This window comes from Geotrypetes seraphini, chromosome 9 (genome assembly GCF_902459505.1).
Source record: "Geotrypetes seraphini chromosome 9, aGeoSer1.1, whole genome shotgun sequence".
Taxonomy (NCBI): Eukaryota; Metazoa; Chordata; class Amphibia; order Gymnophiona; family Dermophiidae; genus Geotrypetes; species Geotrypetes seraphini.
The window spans coordinates 91,868,198-91,889,389 of record NC_047092.1 but is presented as its reverse complement, the minus strand read 5'-3'; the positions used below and the strand labels follow the sequence as shown (position 1 = coordinate 91,889,389).

Here is a 21,192-nt window from a genome sequence, read left to right as displayed (position 1 = left end):
AGTGCTGTCCTGAAGGGAACTCTTTCTTCGCATCTCAGAGGCTAGCATCTCAATTTGTTGAGCCTCTTCTTTCTACCGAAGGTCATGTCCAGTTTTCACGTGAACCAGGAGTTGAGACTCCCAGCCTTCACACCTACAGGAGTGAAGAAAACAGAGAGTGTGTTGAAAGTTATGGATATGTGATTTATCACTTGGAGGTGACCAATGAGTTCTAGCTGTCTGATCACCTCTTCATACTTATGAATGTAGCACATTGGGGGAGACTGGCATCTAAAGCAATTATATCCAGGTGGATTAGAATGGTCATATCGTTTGCCTATATTAGAAGTGGAAAGCAGTCTTCAATGGCGGTGAAGGCGTACTTTATTCACAGTGTTTAATCTTTCCTTCTTGTGCAATAGGACTGGTAACCTAGACCATCAGGATGTATCGGAGCAGTTCCCAGTTCCTAGGGTGGGACAGATGAGACTGCTGCTGGTACTGAAGACCCAAAAGCTGTATCCAGCCTGGCTGCTACATCCATCCTGTAAAAGTTAGTGAACATGTGAAGATTGGACCAAGTGGCCACTCTGCAAATCTCTGCAAAGTGAGACTGCTCTAGACTCTGCCCAAGAGGATGCTCTTGTGCAGAGTCTAAAGCAGTCTCACTTGCAGAGAGGCCACTTGGTCCAATCTTCACATGTTCACTAAGTTTTACAGGATGGATGTAGCAGCCAGGCTGGATACAGCTTTTGGGTCCTCAGTACCGGCAGCAGGCTCATCTGTCCCACCCTAGGAACTAGGGACTGCTCTGATACATCCTGATGGTCAAGGTTACCAGTCCTGTTGCACAAGAAGGAAAGATTAGATTCTTACCTTGCTAATCTTCTTTCTTGTAAACAGAAATGGTAATCTTGACATCTGCCCTGTCAGATGTATACTGCTTTCTGTTTCAGACATGCCTGCTTAGTGAGATATCTTGTTTCTATCACCTGGCTAGTAGGGTAAGGAATGAAGAATTCACACATAAGAGCTACAGAACTACTGGTGCAGATGGAACATAGGTAGGTGGTTCCTTTTTTATTACTACTTGGTTTTGTCAATTGTGGTTAACTAGCATTGTTCTATAATGTTTGCATTTAGAGCAGAACTGTCTTATGTAGTTTTGGGGAGTTTCCCCACACCCCTCTCTTATGTTTGCACTCTAGAACTCAGTAAAAGCTTTGGTACCAACTGAGGGGTGAAGTTCATTTAAGAGTGATGGGAAGTGGAGTATGAAAACAATCAGTGGGCTCATTACAAACCTTACAGCTAATGGAGGTTTAACTCGATGGACAAGACTACCATTCCTGTTAACAAGAATGAAGATTAGCAAGATAAGAACCTAATCTTTCCATTGGGATTACCTTAATGTCTTGTTTCAAAGATACTCCACACCAATCTGCTCTTGGATGACTGTTGGCTTTCCCCATCTTAATTTAAAAGCTGCTCTATTTCCTTTTTACATGTTAATGCCAGCAGCTTGGTTCCATCCCAGTTAAGGTGGAGTCTGTCTTTTCAGAATAGGCTCACCCTTTCCCAGAACATTGCCCAGTTCCTAACAAATCTAAATCCCTCATCCCTGCTCCATCACCTCAGCTTTGAAGAAAAGTAGTACTTCCTGCAGATTAAATTTTTTACACATGTTTGATATGAATCAGTTTTGAAGTACTGGAGGAAGGGCTGTAGCTCACTGGCTGAGCTGCTGCCTCTGCACCCAGAGGTTGAAAGGTCAAATCCCGGTGCTGCTCCTTTTGACCCTAGGAAAGTCACTTAATCCAACAGTGCCCACTGCTTTGAATGTCAGCTTTGAAATGCCAAAACAACAAAAAGGTGGTATACAAGTTCCCATTCCCTTTACCTTATTTTGCATTTGTGTGGCTGTAAGGTATTGACAGGATCAAAGTAGTAGTGCCTGGTACACATTTTTTTTCAAGCTGGTGGTGCAAGTCCTAGATTATAATAATGACCCTATATCAGGCAGCACTATGGGGTAAAGACCTAGAACAATTGCTTTCGTCCACTACTTATAAGGGATTCAGGAAGCACCTAAAAATATATAACATAATAACATAATAACATAGTAGATGATGGCAGATAAAGACCCAAATGGTCCATCCAGTCTGCCCAACCTGATTCAATTTAAATTTTTAATTTTTTCTTCTTAGCTATTTCTGGGCAAGAATCCAAAGCTTTATCCTGTACTGTTCTTGGGTTCCAACTACCGAAATCTCTGTTAAGACTTGCTCCAGCCCATCTACACCCTCCCAGCCATTGAAGCCCTCCCCAGCACATCCTCCACTAAACGGCCATATACAGACACAGACCGTGCAAGTCTGCCCAGTACTGGCCTTAGTTCAATATTTAATATTATTTTCTGATTTTAAATCCTCTGTGTTCATCCCACGCTTCTTTGAACTCAGTCACAGTTTTACTCTCCACCACCTCTCTCAGGAGCGCATTCCAGGCATCCACTACCCTCTCCGTAAAGTAGAATTTCCTAACATTGCCTTTGAATCTACCACCCCTCAACCTCAAATTATGTCCTCTGGTTTTACCATTTTCCTTTCTCTGAAAAAGATTTTGTTCTACGTTAGTACCCTTCAAGTATCTGAACGTCTGAATCATATCTCCCCTGTCTCTCCTTTCCTCTAGGGTATATATATTCAGGGCTTCCAGTCTCTCCTCATACGTCTTCTGGTGCAAGCCTCCTATCATTTTCGTTGCCCTCCTCTGGACCGCCTCAAGTCTTCTTACGTCCTTCGCCAGATATGGTCTCCAAAATTGAACACAATACTCCAAGTGGGACCTTACCAATGACCAGGGGCATCAACACCTTCTTCCTTCTACTGACTACGCCTATCTTTATACAGCCCAGCATCCTTCTGGCAGCAACCACTGCCTTATCACACTGTTTTTTCACCTTTAGATCTTCGGACACTATCACCCCAAGGTCCCTCTCCCCGTCCATGCATTTCAGCTTCTCTCCTCCCAGCATATACGGTTCCTTCCTATTATTAATCCCAAAATGCATTACTCTGCATTTCTTTGCATTGAATTTTAGTTGCCAGGCATTAGACCATTCCTCTAACTTTTACAGATCCTTTTTCATATTTTCCACTCCCTCTTCGATGTCTACTCTGTTACAAATCTTGGTATCATCTGCAAAAAGGCACACTTTTCCTTCTAACCCTTCAGCAATGTCACTCACAAACATATTGAACAGGATTGGCCCCAGCACTGATCCCTGAGGGACTCCACTACTCACCTTTCCTTCCTTCGAGTGACTTCCATTAACCACCACCCTCTGGCGTCTGTCCAACAGCCAGTTTCTGACCCAGTTCACCACTTTGGGTCCTAACTTCAGCCCTTCAAGTTTGTTCCAACAGCCTCCTATGAGGAACTGTATCAAAGGCTTTGCTGAAATCCAAGTAAATTACATCTAGCATATGTCCTCGATCCAGCTCTCTGGTCACCCAATCAAAAAATTCAATCAGGTTCATTTGGCACGATTTATCTTTTGTAAAGCCATGTTGCCTCGGATCCTGTAACCCATTAGATTCAAGGAAGTACACTATCCTTTCTTTCAACAAAACTTCCATTATTTTTCCAACAACTGAAGTGAGGCTCACCGGCCTGTAGTTTCCTGCTTCATCCCTGTGATCACTTTTATGAATAGGGACCACATCCGCTCTCCTCCAATCCCCAGGAATCACTCCCGTCTCCAGAGATTTGTTGAACAAGTCTTTAATAGGACTCGCCAGAACCTCTCTGAGCTCCCTTAGTATCCTGGGATGGATCCCATCTGGTCCCATCGCTTTGTCCATCGCTGTTCCTGAAATATCTAGACAGCTGACCCGTACTCTCTGTTTTCTCAATAAGATTCTGATGACCTACTATCCACTTTCCCTCACCTCTTTAATCTCAAACAACTTGTAACGTCTTTTAATCTTTTGTAAACCGCATAGAACTTCACGGTACTGCGGTATATAAATTGTTATTATTATTATTATTATCCCTGATCAAATGCCAATGGGTCTTCCACATTTCTACTGTAATTGTTATTTCTTTCATTCTTAGGGAGTTCGAAAAGATTCACTGGAACCAAAGTTGGTTCAATATCAGTAAGTGCTGGTCTATTTCCGTTAACTGGTGTGATGTAACCCATGAGATCGCAGCCAATGTTTTATACAATCTAAGGGTCAGAGCAGACTGGGGTACACAGAGGTCAGATTGGACTGCGCTGGATCAACCTTTTAATCGGATTACAAGTAAGAGGTTCATTTCTGCATACCCTTATCTACTCTTCATGTTATAATCTTTGGTTTCAGTGTCATTGTACATCAGAGCAATATTGTCGGCCTTTTATGTCATCAAATAATTTCAGTATGTTTCTGCCAGGTAAACTTTCTAGAATTCTACTGCATAAAATTTGGAGTAGATATTTGAAGTGAATTAAATAGCCCAGAGAGACCACTTATATTGCTTGTCTAGGGCTAACTGGGGATATTCAGCAGCAGCAGTGCTATTGTACCATACCTTCTGCCATCACAACCCCCATGGTACATTTAGAACTCCTAGTGATCTCACCTCCCACTGGTAGCACAGCAAGACCCCCTCCTATCCACCCATCACCACTTCTGTAAGCAAAGCAAGATCCCCTATAAGATCATCCTCCCTCCACTTACCCACACTCCCACTCCTAGAACAGCAATAGAGTGGGTCTTGCTTTGTTTCCTTGGGGTTGTTGGGAGTAGATATCAGAAGGAGGCAGATCTTCTTTTATGCAAGTCCCAGATAATAGCAGTGGCATAGCCAGATAGCTGTTTGGGTAGGCCTGAGCCCAAACTGGTTGGGCACAATATTTTTTCTGCCTCTGTCCTACCCTAGCAACTCACAACTCAAAATTGCAAGAGGACCTGGTGAGATTGGGAGAATGGGCATCAAAATTGCAGAAGATATTTAATGTCAGCAAGGGTTCATAGTGAATTGCGCGCAAGACAACAGCGCGCGGCCAAAGAGGCGTGGACAAGTTAGCGCAAGACAAGTGAGCGCAAGTCAAATGAGCGTGAAGACAACTGAGCGTCAAGGAATCTGAGTGTGAAGACAACCGAGTGCAAGACATTTGAGCGCAAGACAATTGAGCGCAAATCACTTTCTGTAACAAGAACGAGCGGGACAACTGAGTGCAAGACATGTGAGCGCCGGCAAGTGAGCGCAAGACAACTGAGCGTGAGACAACTGAGCGAGAGTCATCTGAGCGCTAGAAAGTGAGCGCAAGACAACTGAGTAAGAGCCAACTGAGCGTGAAGACAACTGAGCGTGAAGACAACCGAGCACAAGACAAGTGAGCGAGAGACAAATGAGCGAGAGACATCTGAGTGCCGGCAAGTGAGCGCAAGACAACTGAGCGCAAGACAAGTGAGCGTCGGCAAGTGAGCTTGTTGTAATGATTAAATGATTAAATGATTAAATTAAATTATTATATTATTATATTAAAGTAAATTATTATAGTGATAAAAAATGCATTTGCACACCACAGTATCAGTGCGCAATTGACCCAGGTGTATTGAAAGCAGTGCATGCACATAGATCTCATATTCATTGGGGACTGTGAGACCTGTTATAGTGGAAGGTAAATGGGCATAGTGGGTGTTTTCAATGGGTTCATAGTCAAATGGATGGAAGACATATTGTTCTTTCCATATTTTGTTCTGATGCCCCTAGTCTGATGCCTGCAGTGTCTATTCATCTGATCCAAGCTAATCTGATCCATCCATCTGTCTCCCAGTTCATAGTCAAATGCTAATGTAACCAGGCTAATGTAACCAGGCCTCCTACTAGAGGTGTGTAACATTCAGTAAGTTATGTTATTTTCATTATTCTAAGTTTCATTATTTCTAAGTAATCATTTATTTGTATTTGTTGTGCAGGATATGTTTGTTGTATGAATTCTCAAAATGTGGTAAAACTAATGGCTAATTACATTTGCTTAATAATCTTTACATGACAGAATATGTTTAAAGTGTTTATGAAGGTCATTATCTTTTTTTTTGTTTTTTAAAATCTTTATTCATTTTCAAACTTACAATAAGCGTCTTAATATGTTAAAAGAGAATAATAACTAATTTGTTGAATGGCAACCTCAGTCATTATAAGTCATTAGAAGTTCATTATCTCATTGGAGTTTTTGAGGTTAAAATAAAATAAATTCTGGACTCAGTAGTTGTATTATAATGTATTTATTCCTGGTTAACTGTGTTATTTAACAAAGCATAATATAGTGAACATATAGAATGGACAAAATAGGTCCCCCAGGGCAAAGTTAAATGCAATGTAAGTATTATTGAACACAAGTAAACATGACGGGAATAGTGAATAATAACATTGAATGATAAAAAGCATTATAAGGAGTTTGAAATTGAAAAGACAATTACATGGTCAAAAAATAGGTTGTTGATGAGGGCGAAAGCCTAAATTCACAGAAAGAGAAGTATTCTGTATGCTTTAGGTATAAAATAGTTAAGCCTTGAGCTTTAGCTTCAGTATTTGAACTGGAGGATGTAAAAGATTATATACATAGATACATACATAAATATAGTACATATACACATATAGAGTACTTCTCTTTCAATGAGAAAGTATTGTTCCCCATCAAGGGCAAGCACAGGAACATTAGAAAAATGGACAGGGAGTGGAGGAAACTCCAGTGCCAATTCAATGCCAATGCTTTCACTCTAAAGTGTGTGTGTGCAGCGTGAGCCACAATAGTGGTCGCTGCAATAGGGGTGGTTGGTGGTGAGGGGTTGGTCCCAAAATCACGGGTGGAGCAGTGGTAGAACAGGTGGGACACCGGGTGGGGCTTTGAATGGGGAGGTGGGGTTGAAACAGAGGATAGGGTGCGAGAGGAGGTGGATGCTAATATATCTGCAATGACAAAGAGCATTATAAGCAGTTGGAAATTGAAAAGACAGAGTTTAACAGAGTACTTCTTGTTCAATGAGAAAGTATTGTTCCCTATCCTCACTGTCATCTGAAGAAATAAATGCATGTAGTGTCAGAAGTATATGAAGAACTGTTAATGCTTAAAAAAAACTATTTGTCAACAGAGATATTATGACTGCAAGGGTAAGCACAGGAACATTGTAGAAATTGATAGGGAGTGGATGAAATTCCAGTGCCTGTTCAACGCCAGTGCTTTGACCCCTGGGTCTCAATCAGTCATGATGGAGTACTTCTCTCTAAATGCAAAGTTACTGTTCCCCATGAAGGGGAAACGTTGTAATATACTTAAAATGGACAGTGTATGGAGGAAACTTCAGTGTCTGTTCACCGCCAGTGCTTTGACCCCTCGCTCAATAAGTATATATTACATTTACATAGTAAAAAATATAGGAGTGGGAACATATACCACGCTCCCCTGTGAGGTCTTTGAACCCCTTCATTATTGGTGATAATGGAGTGCATTTGGGGATTGGGAATTTATACCTCCTGGAAAAGATTATTCTCATGCTATTACTTCAGGAGACCTGTTTCCCTGTTTTATTAATGGTAAATAGTTCTAGGATTTAAAAGCAAACTAGATGCATATCTCCTTATGAGAGGCATAGAGGGATATGGGTGACTAAATTTATACCAGGTGTACAACTGGCATAGCGTCGGATCGCTGGATTGGATGGACCGAAGGTTTGATCCGGAGATGGCAGTTCTTATGTTCTTATACAGCAATCACATTGAGTGTGCACGAAAGGAAAGATGTTAACATATCACCTCTATACATTTCATCTAATTTATACTTAAATGATTAGGAATGAGAAGTGTTCTACTCTATTAAAAAGCTCTCTAAACAAAATAAGCCGTCTAACTTTTAGCTTTACAAATTCTACCTAATTCTGTGCTGTGCTGTCTCTGGTCATGACACAGCCATGTAAACTTAACACTTATGTTTGATAAGGTTTTGCATTGATCCTGTATGCAGTTGTGGCTCATTTTCAATAAACTGTATATTAAAATATCTTTTTAAAAGTATTATAGACATGATGTCACATTGTTATGATAATCGAAGAAGAGCTGGCATGACAAGTCCAGATGTGGGAGATAAGAAGGTGGGAGGCAGGCGATTCCTCATGCTGGAGACCCGAATTTTGAAGTTGTAGTCACAACTGCTGCAACACAGGAGGCTGGAGGGGAAAGAAAACACTGTTGTGAGGGATAGGAAGCAACAGTCTGGGACCAGGAGAGAGAGAGAGAGAGAGAGAGAGAGAGAGAGAGAGAAAGAGAGAGAGAGAGAGAGAGAGAGAGACACTCACAGGAGGATAGCAGATCCCATGAGATGGTAGGAGGCAGGCGAGTCTTCATGCTGGAGACTTGATTGTTCATGGAACTAGTTATTGGAGACATCAATGCTGCAGCAACACAGGAGGCTGGAGGGGAAAGAAAACACTGTTGTGAGGCTTAGGAAGCAACAGTCTGGGACCGGGAGAGAGAGAGAGAGAGAAAGAGAAAGAGAGAGAGAGAGAGAGAGAGAGAGAGACACTCACAGAAGGATAGCAGATCCCATGAGATGGTAGGAGGCAGGCGAGTCTTCATGCTGGAGACTTGAATTTTGAAGTTGTACTGAGTGTCGGCTTGAGTGCAGCAGCAACACAGGAGGCTGGAGGGGAAAGAAAACACTGTTGTGAGGGATAGGAAGCAACAGTCTGGGACCGGGAGAGAGAGAGAGAGAGAGAGAGACACTCACAGGAGGATAGCAGATCCCATGAGACGGTAGGAGGCAAGCCATAGGAGGCAGGCGAGTCCTCATGCTGGAGACTTGATTGTTCATGGAACTAGTTATTGGAGGCATCAAGGCTGCAGCAACACAGGAGGCTGGAGGGGAAAGAAAACACTGTTGTGAGGGATAGGAAGCAACAGTCTGGGACCAGGAGAGAGAGAGAGAGAGAGAGAGAGAGAGAGAGAGAAAGAGAGAGAGAGAGAGAGAGAGAGAGAGACACTCACAGGAGGATAGCAGATCCCATGAGATGGTAGGAGGCAGGCGAGTCTTCATGCTGGAGACTTGATTGTTCATGGAACTAGTTATTGGAGACATCAATGCTGCAGCAACACAGGAGGCTGGAGGGGAAAGAAAACACTGTTGTGAGGGATAGGAAGCAACAGTCTGGGACCGGGAGAGAGAGAGAGAGAGAAAGAGAAAGAGAGAGAGAGAGAGAGAGAGAGAGACACTCACAGAAGGATAGCAGATCCCATGAGATGGTAGGAGGCAGGCGAGTCTTCATGCTGGAGACTTGAATTTTGAAGTTGTACTGAGTGTCGGCTTGAGTGCAGCAGCAACACAGGAGGCTGGAGGGGAAAGAAAACACTGTTGTGAGGGATAGGAAGCAACAGTCTGGGACCGGGAGAGAGAGAGAGAGAGAGAGAGACACTCACAGGAGGATAGCAGATCCCATGAGACGGTAGGAGGCAAGCCATAGGAGGCAGGCGAGTCCTCATGCTGGAGACTTGATTGTTCATGGAACTAGTTATTGGAGGCATCAAGGCTGCAGCAACACAGGAGGCTGGAGGGGAAAGAAAACACTGTTGTGAGGGATAGGAAGCAACAGTCTGGGAGGGGGAGGAAGAAGGGGTGGGACTTGTTTTTTTTTTTTTTTTCAAGGAGGGGTAAGGGCAGGAGGGGGAGGGAGTGTGGCAGAGGGAGGAAAAAGGTGGGGGAGTGGTGAGAAGAGGGTGCAGCTCCCTCGGTAACAGTGGGAGACATTCACGGGGTGGGCGGGATGGGAGGGGCACCACAAAGTTTGTCCATTAAGGTCCGTAGTGCCCCTGTCATGTTACGGACCATGTTAACTGCCTACTGGGAGAGGTCCTGAATGGTTCCCACACCCGCATTCAGGATTCCCACCACCGTATGAATGTCCTCCGCTGTTACTGAACTGGGCGGATGATCAGTGCTGGTGGCAGCATGAGCCACAATAGTGGTCGCTGCAACAGGGGTGGTTGGTGGTGAGGGGTTGGTCCCACAATCTTGGGTGGAGCGGCGGAGGGGGTAGAACAGGTGGTACAATGGGTGGGGCTTTGAATGGGGAGGGGGGATGTTGAAACATGGGATAGGGTGCGAGAGGAGGGGGATGCCAAGATACCTGCAATGAAAAAGAGCATTATAAGCAGTTGGAAATTGAAAAGACAATTTCATAATCAAAATATCAGAACCCTTTCCAGTCTCAACAGAGAGATCACTGAATCTTTCCAGGATGGGGGTTGAGGGAGGACTGCTGGAGGGATGTGGGAGGGCTGAAGGAGAACTGAGGGTGGATGAGGGAGGGCTGCGGGAGAACTGAGGATGGAAGGATGATTGTGGGGGAAAATTTTGATGGTGAACCGGTGGTAGGACATGGGAAGGAGGGGGAACTGGGCATTGGGAATGAAGGGGCAGGGCTGGGTTTTGGGCATTTTCTTAGGGAGATCTTGGAAGAGGGTGGTCGAGGGCGTCGATGGGGTGAAGTGGTATGGGAGTGGGTGGAGGTGGAAGGGGGTTGGGAAGTGGGATGGGACTGGGCGGAGGTGGAAGGGGGTTGGGAAGGGAGGCGTCTGCGTGGGATAATGAAGGGGCGGTCAGGGATAGGGGCAGTGGCAACATCTTCCTCTTTCTCCTCCTCCTCCTCCTCTTCACTGTCATCTGAAGAAATAAATGCATGTTGTGTCAGAAGTATATGAAGAACTGTTAATGCTTAAAAAAAAATTATTAGTCAACAGAGATATTATGACTGCACACCTTACACCCCACCTATATTTTACTGTAACATACCTGTGGTGTTATCCAGATTCCTCCTCACAGACCGCACCCACAAACGGTGATGGAGCCTAAGCTTCCTAGCTTTTTTTTTTCAAATCTTCAACCTATTATATAAAGGACAGAAATGAGTGAGGCATGATATATATGGGATATGTTAAACATTATATTAAAGCAACGTTAGGCAACTCCGGTTCGTGATAGCTGTATTCCAGTCGGGTTGTCAGGATTTCCCCAATGAATATTCTTTGCAGTGCATGAAAGCAGTGCATGCAAATAGATTCCAAGCATATTCACTGTGGAAATTCTGAAAACCCGACTGGAATACAGCTATCGCGGACCGGAGTTGCCTATCCCTGTATTTAACTCAAAAAACTAAAAGATGGAGGGACACAATTATGAACTGCGCATTTTTCCAGCAGATGGATGATGACGCAGTGTGCGATTTCATGAAAAGCGGACGAAATATGCATACATATTATTAGCTTCCACGCAACAAACATGCATATATATAAAATGTATTTAATAAGTACTTACAGAGCGCAGTGTCAAGGCACTAGAATTGAACAGGTGTGCGAGTTTTTTCCACGCCCTGTCCATTTTGCCGATATTACGGCGTTTCCCTTAATGGGGAACAGCAGCTTTGCATTCAGAGAGAAGTACTCCGTTAAACGGAGTACTTCTCTCTCGGAGAAGTTGGGCTTTCGCCCACGAAATCCTTGGTAGAAAGTCATCTTCTCTGTGAATCTATGATGTTTTTGCAAAGCTTATATACCACTCGCATGACTGATTGAGATTGAATATCGTGAGATTTCCCCTTCCTGCGCTGCTATTGGTTATCTAAAACACGTGTTGTATGGTTAATCGTCAAGCACAGATTATATTACATTGAAAGCACGTATTAGAGTGGTGAAATGCACATATTAATTGAGTATGTGTGAATTGTAAACTATATAGTTTTACTTTATTGAAACACAATTTGCGTCAGCATGGCGCGCATACGTTTGGAATCACATTATGACATCATCATGCATCAGTAGTGCATAGTGATGACGTCTGTCCTCATTTTAAAGTTATCGTAGTTTTGCACGCAATTGACGGGTTTCCCAGCGCGCAATTGACGGTTTTAAGTCCAATGCGCGCAAGACAAAACAGTGCGGACAAACCAATTTACAGGGAACTTGGAATAAATGGTGACAGGTCTAATTGCGGGAGGGGACCGAACTGCGCATGCACACATGTTGTTCAAAGTATGCATGATTCAATGTGAGTCGCACCTATATGAATGTGCAGTGTGCATGTGCAAAGGGTTTAATATCAAATATTCGCAATCATCTTGCGTGTATGTGTTGTATACGCAAAAAAGAGATAGAGCAGAACGGTTGCAACTCATATGTGTGAGAGACGGACACATCTACGCATGCGCAGATATAACAGTGTTTGAATATCGTTAACATAAGAATATTAAAATTATAATTTTAAAAAGATCTGGGAGTCATTGGCAGATTATTGTAATAATTGCACATCATTTTCCACTGAGAGTATATTTATACATTTATACATCAAATATTTTAGGGAAGGGGGTGCGGAGGGAATAAATTTATGCTCAATGCAGTAAGTAAGATGCTGCCTTTTCTAGGTACACTCTTGTTGATTAATAAAAATCATGTTTTCCATACTGATGGGGTGTGATCAAGAAATGAATAAAGGTTTAATTGAATGTGCATAGCTGTTATGCGATGAATTTATTTAACTAATCTACCATGTCAATTCTTATCTCCATAACTTATAAAAGTAATCACTTAGAACAGGGGTGTCCAATGTCAGTCCTCGAGGGCCGCAATCCAGTCGGGTTTTCAGGATTTCCCCAATGAATATGCATGAGATCTATTAGCATACAATGAAAGCAGTGCATGCAAATAGACCTCATGTATATTCATTGGGGAAATCCTGAAAATCCGACTGGACTGCGGCCCTCGAGGACCGACATTGGACACCCCTGACTTAGAACATGATGCAGATTACGTATTGCTTCATTTGCGAAATCCTGAAACAAGCATTCCATGCTTACTTGAATTAATAGAAAAATTGGGAACATTTGCAGGCTATAAAATAAATTGTTCGTATTGAATAATATGAAATGATTGGGTGTCAGGGAAATAGGTATTTACAAGTCAATATGTTGTTGATTATTCATTGTTTTATTTAAGTTGTAATGTTTGTCTTTCTGAAACATTTGCTGTAAGTTTCACAAATGAATAAAGAAAAAAGAATCAGAACATCAATTAGTTTGTTATCAAATGGGTATGATACCAGTTTCTTTTCAGGGGTCTTTTTATAAAAAATTTAATTCTATTCTTACAAAATGTATTTTGCTGGGTCAAACTCCTAAAATCGCTGTAGTATCTTTACAAAAACCAATTACAGAGGGTGGGGTAAATTTTCCAAACTTTTATAGGTATCAAGCCTATATTTTACGCCAAGGTGTGTATTGGGTCCTCCCTGAAACATTGAAAACACCCAAGATTGGTTATATTTGGAATGGCGACTCATGTTTCCTTTAAATCTATTAAACTTATTATGAAAGGGAATTATAATGACAAAACAAGGGTGATACTGAAAATACTACTTTTATTAGTCACCCATCAGCAATCTATAAATCTTTGTATATATACAAATCTATAAATCTTTGTATATATACAAAGATTTATAGATTGCTGATGGGTGACTAATCAAAGTAGTCCTTTAAATCTATGTCATATTCTTAGTATCAAGATGCCTAGATTATATAAAGATAACTGAATATTAATGGACACATGGAAAACCTTACGATTTGTCAGCAATTTAACAACTATTCCTATTAATAAATCAACAAATCCAAGATTCAAAGATCAAAGATCCAAGATTCAAGATTCAAATTGGCGGATTTAAGGTCCTCTGGAAGCAGTGGATGATAGCAGGTATACGGACTTTAAATGATGTTATTTCAAATGGTGAACTGCTTGATTTTACACAGTTGCAACATAAATATGGTCTTAATAAATCACAAAGTTTCAGGTGGTTGCAATTGAAGCAGGCCATTCAGGCAGGGTTCCCTGAATGGAATAATCTTAGTATGCAATATAGTCTGGAATTTTTATGCTTTCAGGTAGACTTTCTGTATGTGTTTACTTCATTGTTTCAATTGTATACCTTACTCGTTAGGTTAGTGGGATAGCACAATAAAAACTAACAATAAATGGCATGGTTATTTATGTCATACTAAGATAAAGAAGAGAAAAAAATGTTTTCAACAATGGTAAATGTTTATTAACATATAGCATATGTGATAAACATGTAAAACACATATGTTCAAATGTAGTGTCAACACCACAAAATCTTTGCGCTATCCATTCATGATCTATTATGTAAAACATGCTGAATTATAAAACAATGTATTATTCTACATGTCATGTTTTCTGAGGCAGCACCTGATTGACATTCCTATTTGGGGACTCTGCTTGTGGGTTCTAGAAAGGCCAACACCTGACTGCCAACATCACGTTTGTATGTTTGTTAACTTGTACAAGTTATAGCAGAAAAACACATATGGGGGTGTTGAACTTATAAATTGTATAGCATTGCTTATAATCATGTATGGTCGAACAACAACAGTGGATGTTGGAAAAGGAGTTGGCACAGGAGATAACCAACAGCACTGGGTGTGAGAGAAGTAGTTTGCACAGGAGATAACCAACAGCACTGGGTGTGAGAGAAGGAGTTGGCACAGGAGATAACCAACAACAGAGAGTCTGAGAGAAGGAGCTGGCACAGGAGATAACCAACAGCACTGGGTGTGAGAGAAGTTTGCACAGGAAATAACCAACAGCATTGAGTGTGAGAGAAGGGGTTGGCACAGGAGATAACCAACAACAGAGAGTCTGAGAGAAGGAGTTGGCACAGGAGATAACCAACAACAGAGAGTGTGAGGGAAGGAGATGAACCACAAGCATCTGGCACAGGAAATGATCAACGTGAAGGAAAAATCCTATGAACACCACCCACAACACCTTGAAAAGGTCAAAGTAAGTACAGTATGCTTGAGTGGGTTACCTGGTCGGCATAAAAAACCTTCCTGCTTGGCACATGTCAGAGCAGTAGAATTTAGGATGGGTAGGGGCCAGTGGAGGGCTTCAGGGAAACTCCTGGGGGAGGTATCCTGAGCACAATAGTTAGCGGGCCTCTGGCTTTCTGGGCCACTAAATAAAAACGGGACATAGACATTTTCAAGTGTCTCGTCTTTTCCTGCAGCATGTGTGGAAACCACACATCTTGATATGAGACCCTTCAGAACAAATGACAACACACCCTTCCAATTAAATCAGCAACATTTGAAGGGTATAAAAAGGGGAGGAGCTTAACAATAGTATCCCTGAAGCCGCTCCAGCAACAACATCATCTGACCTGCCCTACATGAAGGAAAAGGCCTATGAATACCACCCACAACACCTTGAAAAGGTCAAAGTGAGTACAGTATGCTTTCGTGGGTTACCTGGTCAGCATAAAAAACCTTCACACTTGGCACATGTCAGAGCAGTGGATTTTAGGATGGGTAGGAGCCAGTGGAGGGCTTCAGGGAAACTCCTGGGGGAGGTATCCTGAGCACAACAGTTAGCAGGCCTCTGGCTTTCTGGGCCACCAAACAAAAGGGGGACATAGACATTTTCAAGTGTCTCATCTTTTCCTGCACATCAATAAATGGCTATGGTATCTAAACTTATATATCAGTCCAAATAATGAAGTAGTATACCACCAAAAAAGGACTAGATATTCAAAACCTCTTAAAAAGCCTCAGTCCCACCACTCCACCACTTTACCGTTTGCGCCTGCGGGGAGAATTACGTGGTTACCTTCATCATTGGCTATTCCGTATTCGTAAATATTTGAAGCATAAATAATTTTAAATATATTTCAATGTGCGTTTAAAGTGCTATGTGCCATTTTCTTTTTATTTACTTATTTATAATACTGTGTACTTATCTCTGCGTCCGCCAACCTGGGAGCCAGACCAGACATATTTTGCGTTATTACGCTTTATCAAGGGTCTCCCGAGGTAGCCGCTGTCATCCGACTCCAAATACAAAACTTGTGCAAAGTTCATGTCACCGAATGAACACAACTGTAGTATAGCAACAGGAAAACCTGAACTTCAATATCAAACTCTAAAGTTCCAGATTATGTGCTATACCTCTGAGATATTGAAAAAGAGGTCTTTGTCCGTATGTTGGCAGCAGCGTTGTTAGTCTTTGAGTCACTCTCACATATGTGCTCTTACTGCTGGCTGCTGTGCGGTTACCAGCATGGAATCGAGCAATCAGCTGTTCTGTGTGATCTTTCTCACGCTGTATATGCTCAAGGAGTTTAAAGATGGTTGGATGATGGCATGACACTGAAGACTGAAATGCATGGTGCCAACCTTCCACTGAATTGTTGGTCCGAGGCAGTCCATCTTCAACATGGGAGCGCATATTCCACAGAGGAATAGGAAAAGGTGGGACACGTCTCCCATTTTGCTGCAATCTACCAATGTAATTGGTCATACACCGGGATCAGCTCATCTGGTCGAGTCTCCTCCAAAGTCTCAAAACACTCAGTAATGTCTTTTACAGGAACAAAACAATGCTAACAGCATTTTGGTGAACAATCTTATTCTCTCATCATCCCTATAGTTGGCGGTCAATCCCTCATATTGAATTTTGCGCCACAATGATTGCCCCATATGGAACAGGCATCCAGAAACTGCAGCATTTGGAAATACTCTGCTGGCAGCTTGCAGGCTTGCTCTCTCGCAGTCCATCAAAATAGTCAGTGGTGCCAACATGTTTCTGGTTTCTACCTGTTTCCTTAAAACACGTTCATAGTCCTCCTCCCTTTTACTATTCAACAACACTTACACCATGGGAAGTGCACGATTGTCTACAAATGCATGGATGGTAAACATTTGTACAAACAAATGGGGGGCAACTTTAAGGCCTATATTCTGAATAGTGCGTCTAAAATTAGGCGTGCTTTAGACATCCGATTTAAGTGGATAACGATCGAGTTAAGGGTGTTAATAAGCGTTAATTGAGACTTAGACGAGCCTAGGCGTTATCTAGATGTCCAGGAAAGATAGATGCGAGACAGATATCTAAATAGAGCATAGTCGCGTCTAAGTTTGTAGACGTGGGAGTAACATGGGCGTGGTTAGGGGCAGGCACTAATTAGACACTACTTAGGTGGCAGACTGCATCTAAATATAGTCTAAAATGTAGGCGTAGAAAAAGCTGGTCTTAAATGTAGTTTTTGCTTAATTTCAATGCAGTTTCAGATTTCGTAACGCCGACTCCCTTTAGACGCAAGTTAGACGTGCTTTCTGCTTTTGCAATTATAATTCATATAGTGAGTTTGAATAGGTTTATCTTCTTTCTCCGTTCTAATAAATTTAATAAGCCACCATATCAATAGAGCACATCAATATAAACATATTGCATGGACAACAAAGTACTTTTCTGCCCAAACAGTAATATGATTTACTCATTACATCACCTTTGGCTTTCCTGCTTAAAAAGAACCCCTGTTTTTATCAACAAACAGTGCTGCAATCAGCTCTTTCTTAAAAGCAAAGAGAGAACATGAAAAACATATCATTATTGCACACATTACTTCATTTCTCAGCATTTCAAAAGAGAAAAAACAGATACAGACCTTAACATGCATTTTCCCTCATTGCAAAATGGAGCTCTTCAGCTTCACAAAGCTGACCTCATTATGAGAGCATCAAGCTGCACCTTCAAGGTAGTATGCCACAATTAAAAGATATGCTGGGTGTAGAACTCACAACCTCTGTATGAGTAGCACAGGCTTTTAACCCATAGAGCTACAGCAGCTTCTACTTAGGTGGATCTCATTGCCCTTTCATATCATACTTGACTGACCTGCCTATGTATCATCTGATTAGCTATCATGTCACATTCAGCAAAAAGAAAGCATATCTGGCTCACCAGGTTAATGAATCGTGTCCATCTTCTCAAGCTCACCAGTTCAAATCCTACTTTTACTCATTTTAATAAGGTCCTAACAGTTTCCTATTAGCTGTTACAAGAGGGTCTACATAGTGGACTTTGCCATTTTTATGTGTGCATTTCCCTTTCCAGGCAAACATATTTTCTCCTTACCATGGGAGGAAACATTTCCTCTGACAGGAAGATGGCATTTGTGGCTCACCTGGTTAATAAGCTCTTCTTACCTAGAGAGATTCTCCATCCTCCATCCCTACCAATATGGCTTCAGACCAAGCTTCAGCACCGAATCCCTCCTAGTTTCCTTAATTTCTAAGGTGCAACAACTACATTCTTGTAACAAATTTGCTGTCCTATTACAATTTGATCTCTCTGCAGCTTTCGATGTTGTCCACCACGACATACTACTTTATCAACTTTACGAGATAGGATTTGACTCCACCGTCCTAAAGTGGTTCTGAAACTTCCTACGCTCTCGCTCCTACTCTGTCAACACAAATGGCACCATGTCCGTTCATTGGACACCATCTTGCGGTGTCCCTCAGGGATCACCCCTATCACCTATTCTCTTTAACATCTATATGTCCTCCCTGAAACTCCTTCAATTAACCCCCCTTGAAACAATCTACACATACGCTGATGACATCCTTGTCCTCCTTGAGACAGACCAGAACCTCACCAACCTCCAAGAGAACATTACAGCTTGCATAATGAGACTCCATTCCTGGTCCTTCTTGGTACAGATGAAATTGAATGAATCAAAAACAAAATTACTCTGGCTCGGCCCAAAATTAGAACACCTGCCCACCCTCTTCACACTACCCTCAGGTGCTGCACTGCAGCTTGAGTTCTTAAGCAAGGTCCTTGGCATCATTATCGATTCTTCTCTCTCCTTCAATGACCACCTCAACTCCTTGGCTAAATCATGTTTTTTCAGCCTCCACATGCTGAGGAAAGTAAGATCCTATTTTCGTCAACAACATTTTGCCGTCCTTGTCCAATCCATCATCCTCTCCAAACTAGACTACTGCAATGCCATCTATTTAACCGTATCAAAAAAAAGTCTTCAAAGATTCCAGCTAATCCAGAATACTGCAGCCAAGTTGATCTTTGCAAAACGCAAGTCTGACCATGTCTCCCCACTCCTAGCCAAACTTCACTGGCTCCCAGTGATTTCCAGAATCCATTTCAAATGCTCCTGCCTGGCTTTTAAGATCATTCACGGCATCCTTCCTCCCTTAATCCCACTATCTTATAACTCCTCGAGTCCTGACTCTACCAGACCCGCCCAAAGGTATAAACTATCTTTCCCCTCTCTACACGGTATTCGCTATGCAGGCAAACTGGGAAAATCCCTTCTCTTCAGAATCACAGGTCTTTGGAACGACCTTACTACCCCGCTGTGAAACCTGGGCTCCCTCCAATTATTCCGCAAGCAACTGAAAACCTGGCTTTTCACTAAAATGTAATTCTATCCCCCCTTACTCTTCTCTTCTATATATAAGTTCATGTAAACCTTTTATTTCCCTTCTCTTCCTATATTTTAAATTCTTGTAAACCGTGCCGAGCTCCACATCCGTGGAGATGATGCGATATATAAACTTAAGGTTTAGTTTAGTTTAGTTTATTATGCTTTGTCCATCTTCTCATGCTCACTGGTTCAAATCACCCCCTCAGCATCCCTCTTTTTCAAAGCTTCCTATTAGCTCTCAAAGGAGTATATATATATGGTGGACTTTGCTGTTTTTCATCCGCATTGTGCATCAGATACATTCATCTGCTCTCAGCTACAAGCCATTGTGGTAGGAATGGATTTCCTGCTATGCAATATCCACACAGGGCAACAGATAGAAGAGTTTAGTAAAACTTCAGAGGGCTTGGACAGGTATTAAAGGACGGTACATGGTTTTGAGATGTATCCTAGAGACATTCTGGTTGGTATATTCAGCTTGGCTGGTTGTAGTTTTTTGCTGCAGGAGTGTGTGTTGGGGTGGGGGAGGGGGTTTAGGATGACAGACAACAGGCTGCTGAGAATTGCTGCAGATCATTTTAAAGATCAACTCAAATAAGTTTAAGCAAAGGAATGGCTAAAGATTTTGAAGGTTTTCTGGTAGAAAAACTAATATCAACTATATGTTAACCGTACTCAAGACTTGAACCCCTGACATACGGAAGATAAATGCTGTAGGGCATAGAGCTATAAAGGGAACTTCATTTAGAAGTTGGTAACAGAGCTCCTACAAACTAAGCAAATGATAAATGACTTCTAGTAATATCTTTAAGAAGGGAAGGAATTGATTCAAAGTCAGGACAGGTGTGTTTTTCCCAAACCACACCTAAAGAACGCCCAATCAGATTTAAATGTTTTCTGGTGGGAAGCCCAAACGGTGCCTATGACATCAGATGCTACTTAGGCATGCTTAGTATAAAGAGGTCCATCAGAGCAGAGTTTTCTTTTTCAGGGCTTTTATTGTGTGTGTGTTATTGCTTATACTGATTTCTGAGACTTTACTTTTCTTGATTATCTTTTAACCTTTTCATTCCTATATCTGCCACAGCTCTCCATTTCATAGGACCATTAGCAGCCATAGTAATGTACAATTTAGATGCTTGTCTAACCTTTTACATCTTTCCAGGAACAAATCTAGGTGAGAATTATATCTTGGTAGCTATTTAGGTGTCTTTGTTAGAGAAAAGCTCAGGCAGAATTGATTTCTTCTTTTGGTGATTATCCAGGAGCAGCTTGAGCTACCTCAGGAGGAATCAGGAGGTATGAAAAGGCTAGTCATGGAGAGAATGCTGGCACATGGGTGAATGCATGCCCTCCTTCCCCATCCTGGAGTCCAAGGGCATGCTCCACCCTAGCCAGGCGTTCTCTGCATGACTGGACCTCCCTGATAAGAGTCACCAAGGCCTCCTCTATCACCCTCAACCTCTCCAAAACAGTATCTCCAGAGGCAGGCACAGCTGCCCCTACCCCTGGAACCCTCTGGATTGGAGAGGTTGAGGGTGCATGGAGGAGGCCAGCCTCCTCCTGAGGCTGGTCATGCTGCTCTGGGGGGGAGACAGAGAGGGAAGGGGATGGGGTGGGGTGTAAGAACAGAAGGGGCGGAAAGGAGGTGGGAAGGGGTGTGGAGGGGGAAAGGGGTGTGGGATGGCTGCTGCTGCTGGGCCTCTGCCTAGGCCTCACCCTCAGCTTTGGCCCTCTCCCAGGCCTTGGCCTTGGCCACCTCCTCCTGGGCCTCCTCCGCCACTGCTGGAGCCTCCCCCTCCTCAGCCTCTATGGCCTCCTAATGGCCGGCTCCTGGACTCTCAGGGGGTGTATGTACTGCAGCTGCTTCATCTAGACAG

The 21,192-nt window shown here is 42.5% G+C and overlaps 1 protein-coding gene across 1 annotated transcript in view; it reads left to right on the top strand.

Moving 5' to 3' along the window:
- Positions 1-21,192, top strand: part of IL20RB (interleukin 20 receptor subunit beta) — a 317,689-nt gene that overhangs the window by 174,219 nt on the left and 122,278 nt on the right. The window contains exon 3 of the mRNA XM_033957874.1: positions 4,099-4,289. Coding sequence (XP_033813765.1) covers positions 4,099-4,289 — 191 coding nt within the window. The remainder of the gene's footprint in view (positions 1-4,098; positions 4,290-21,192) is intronic.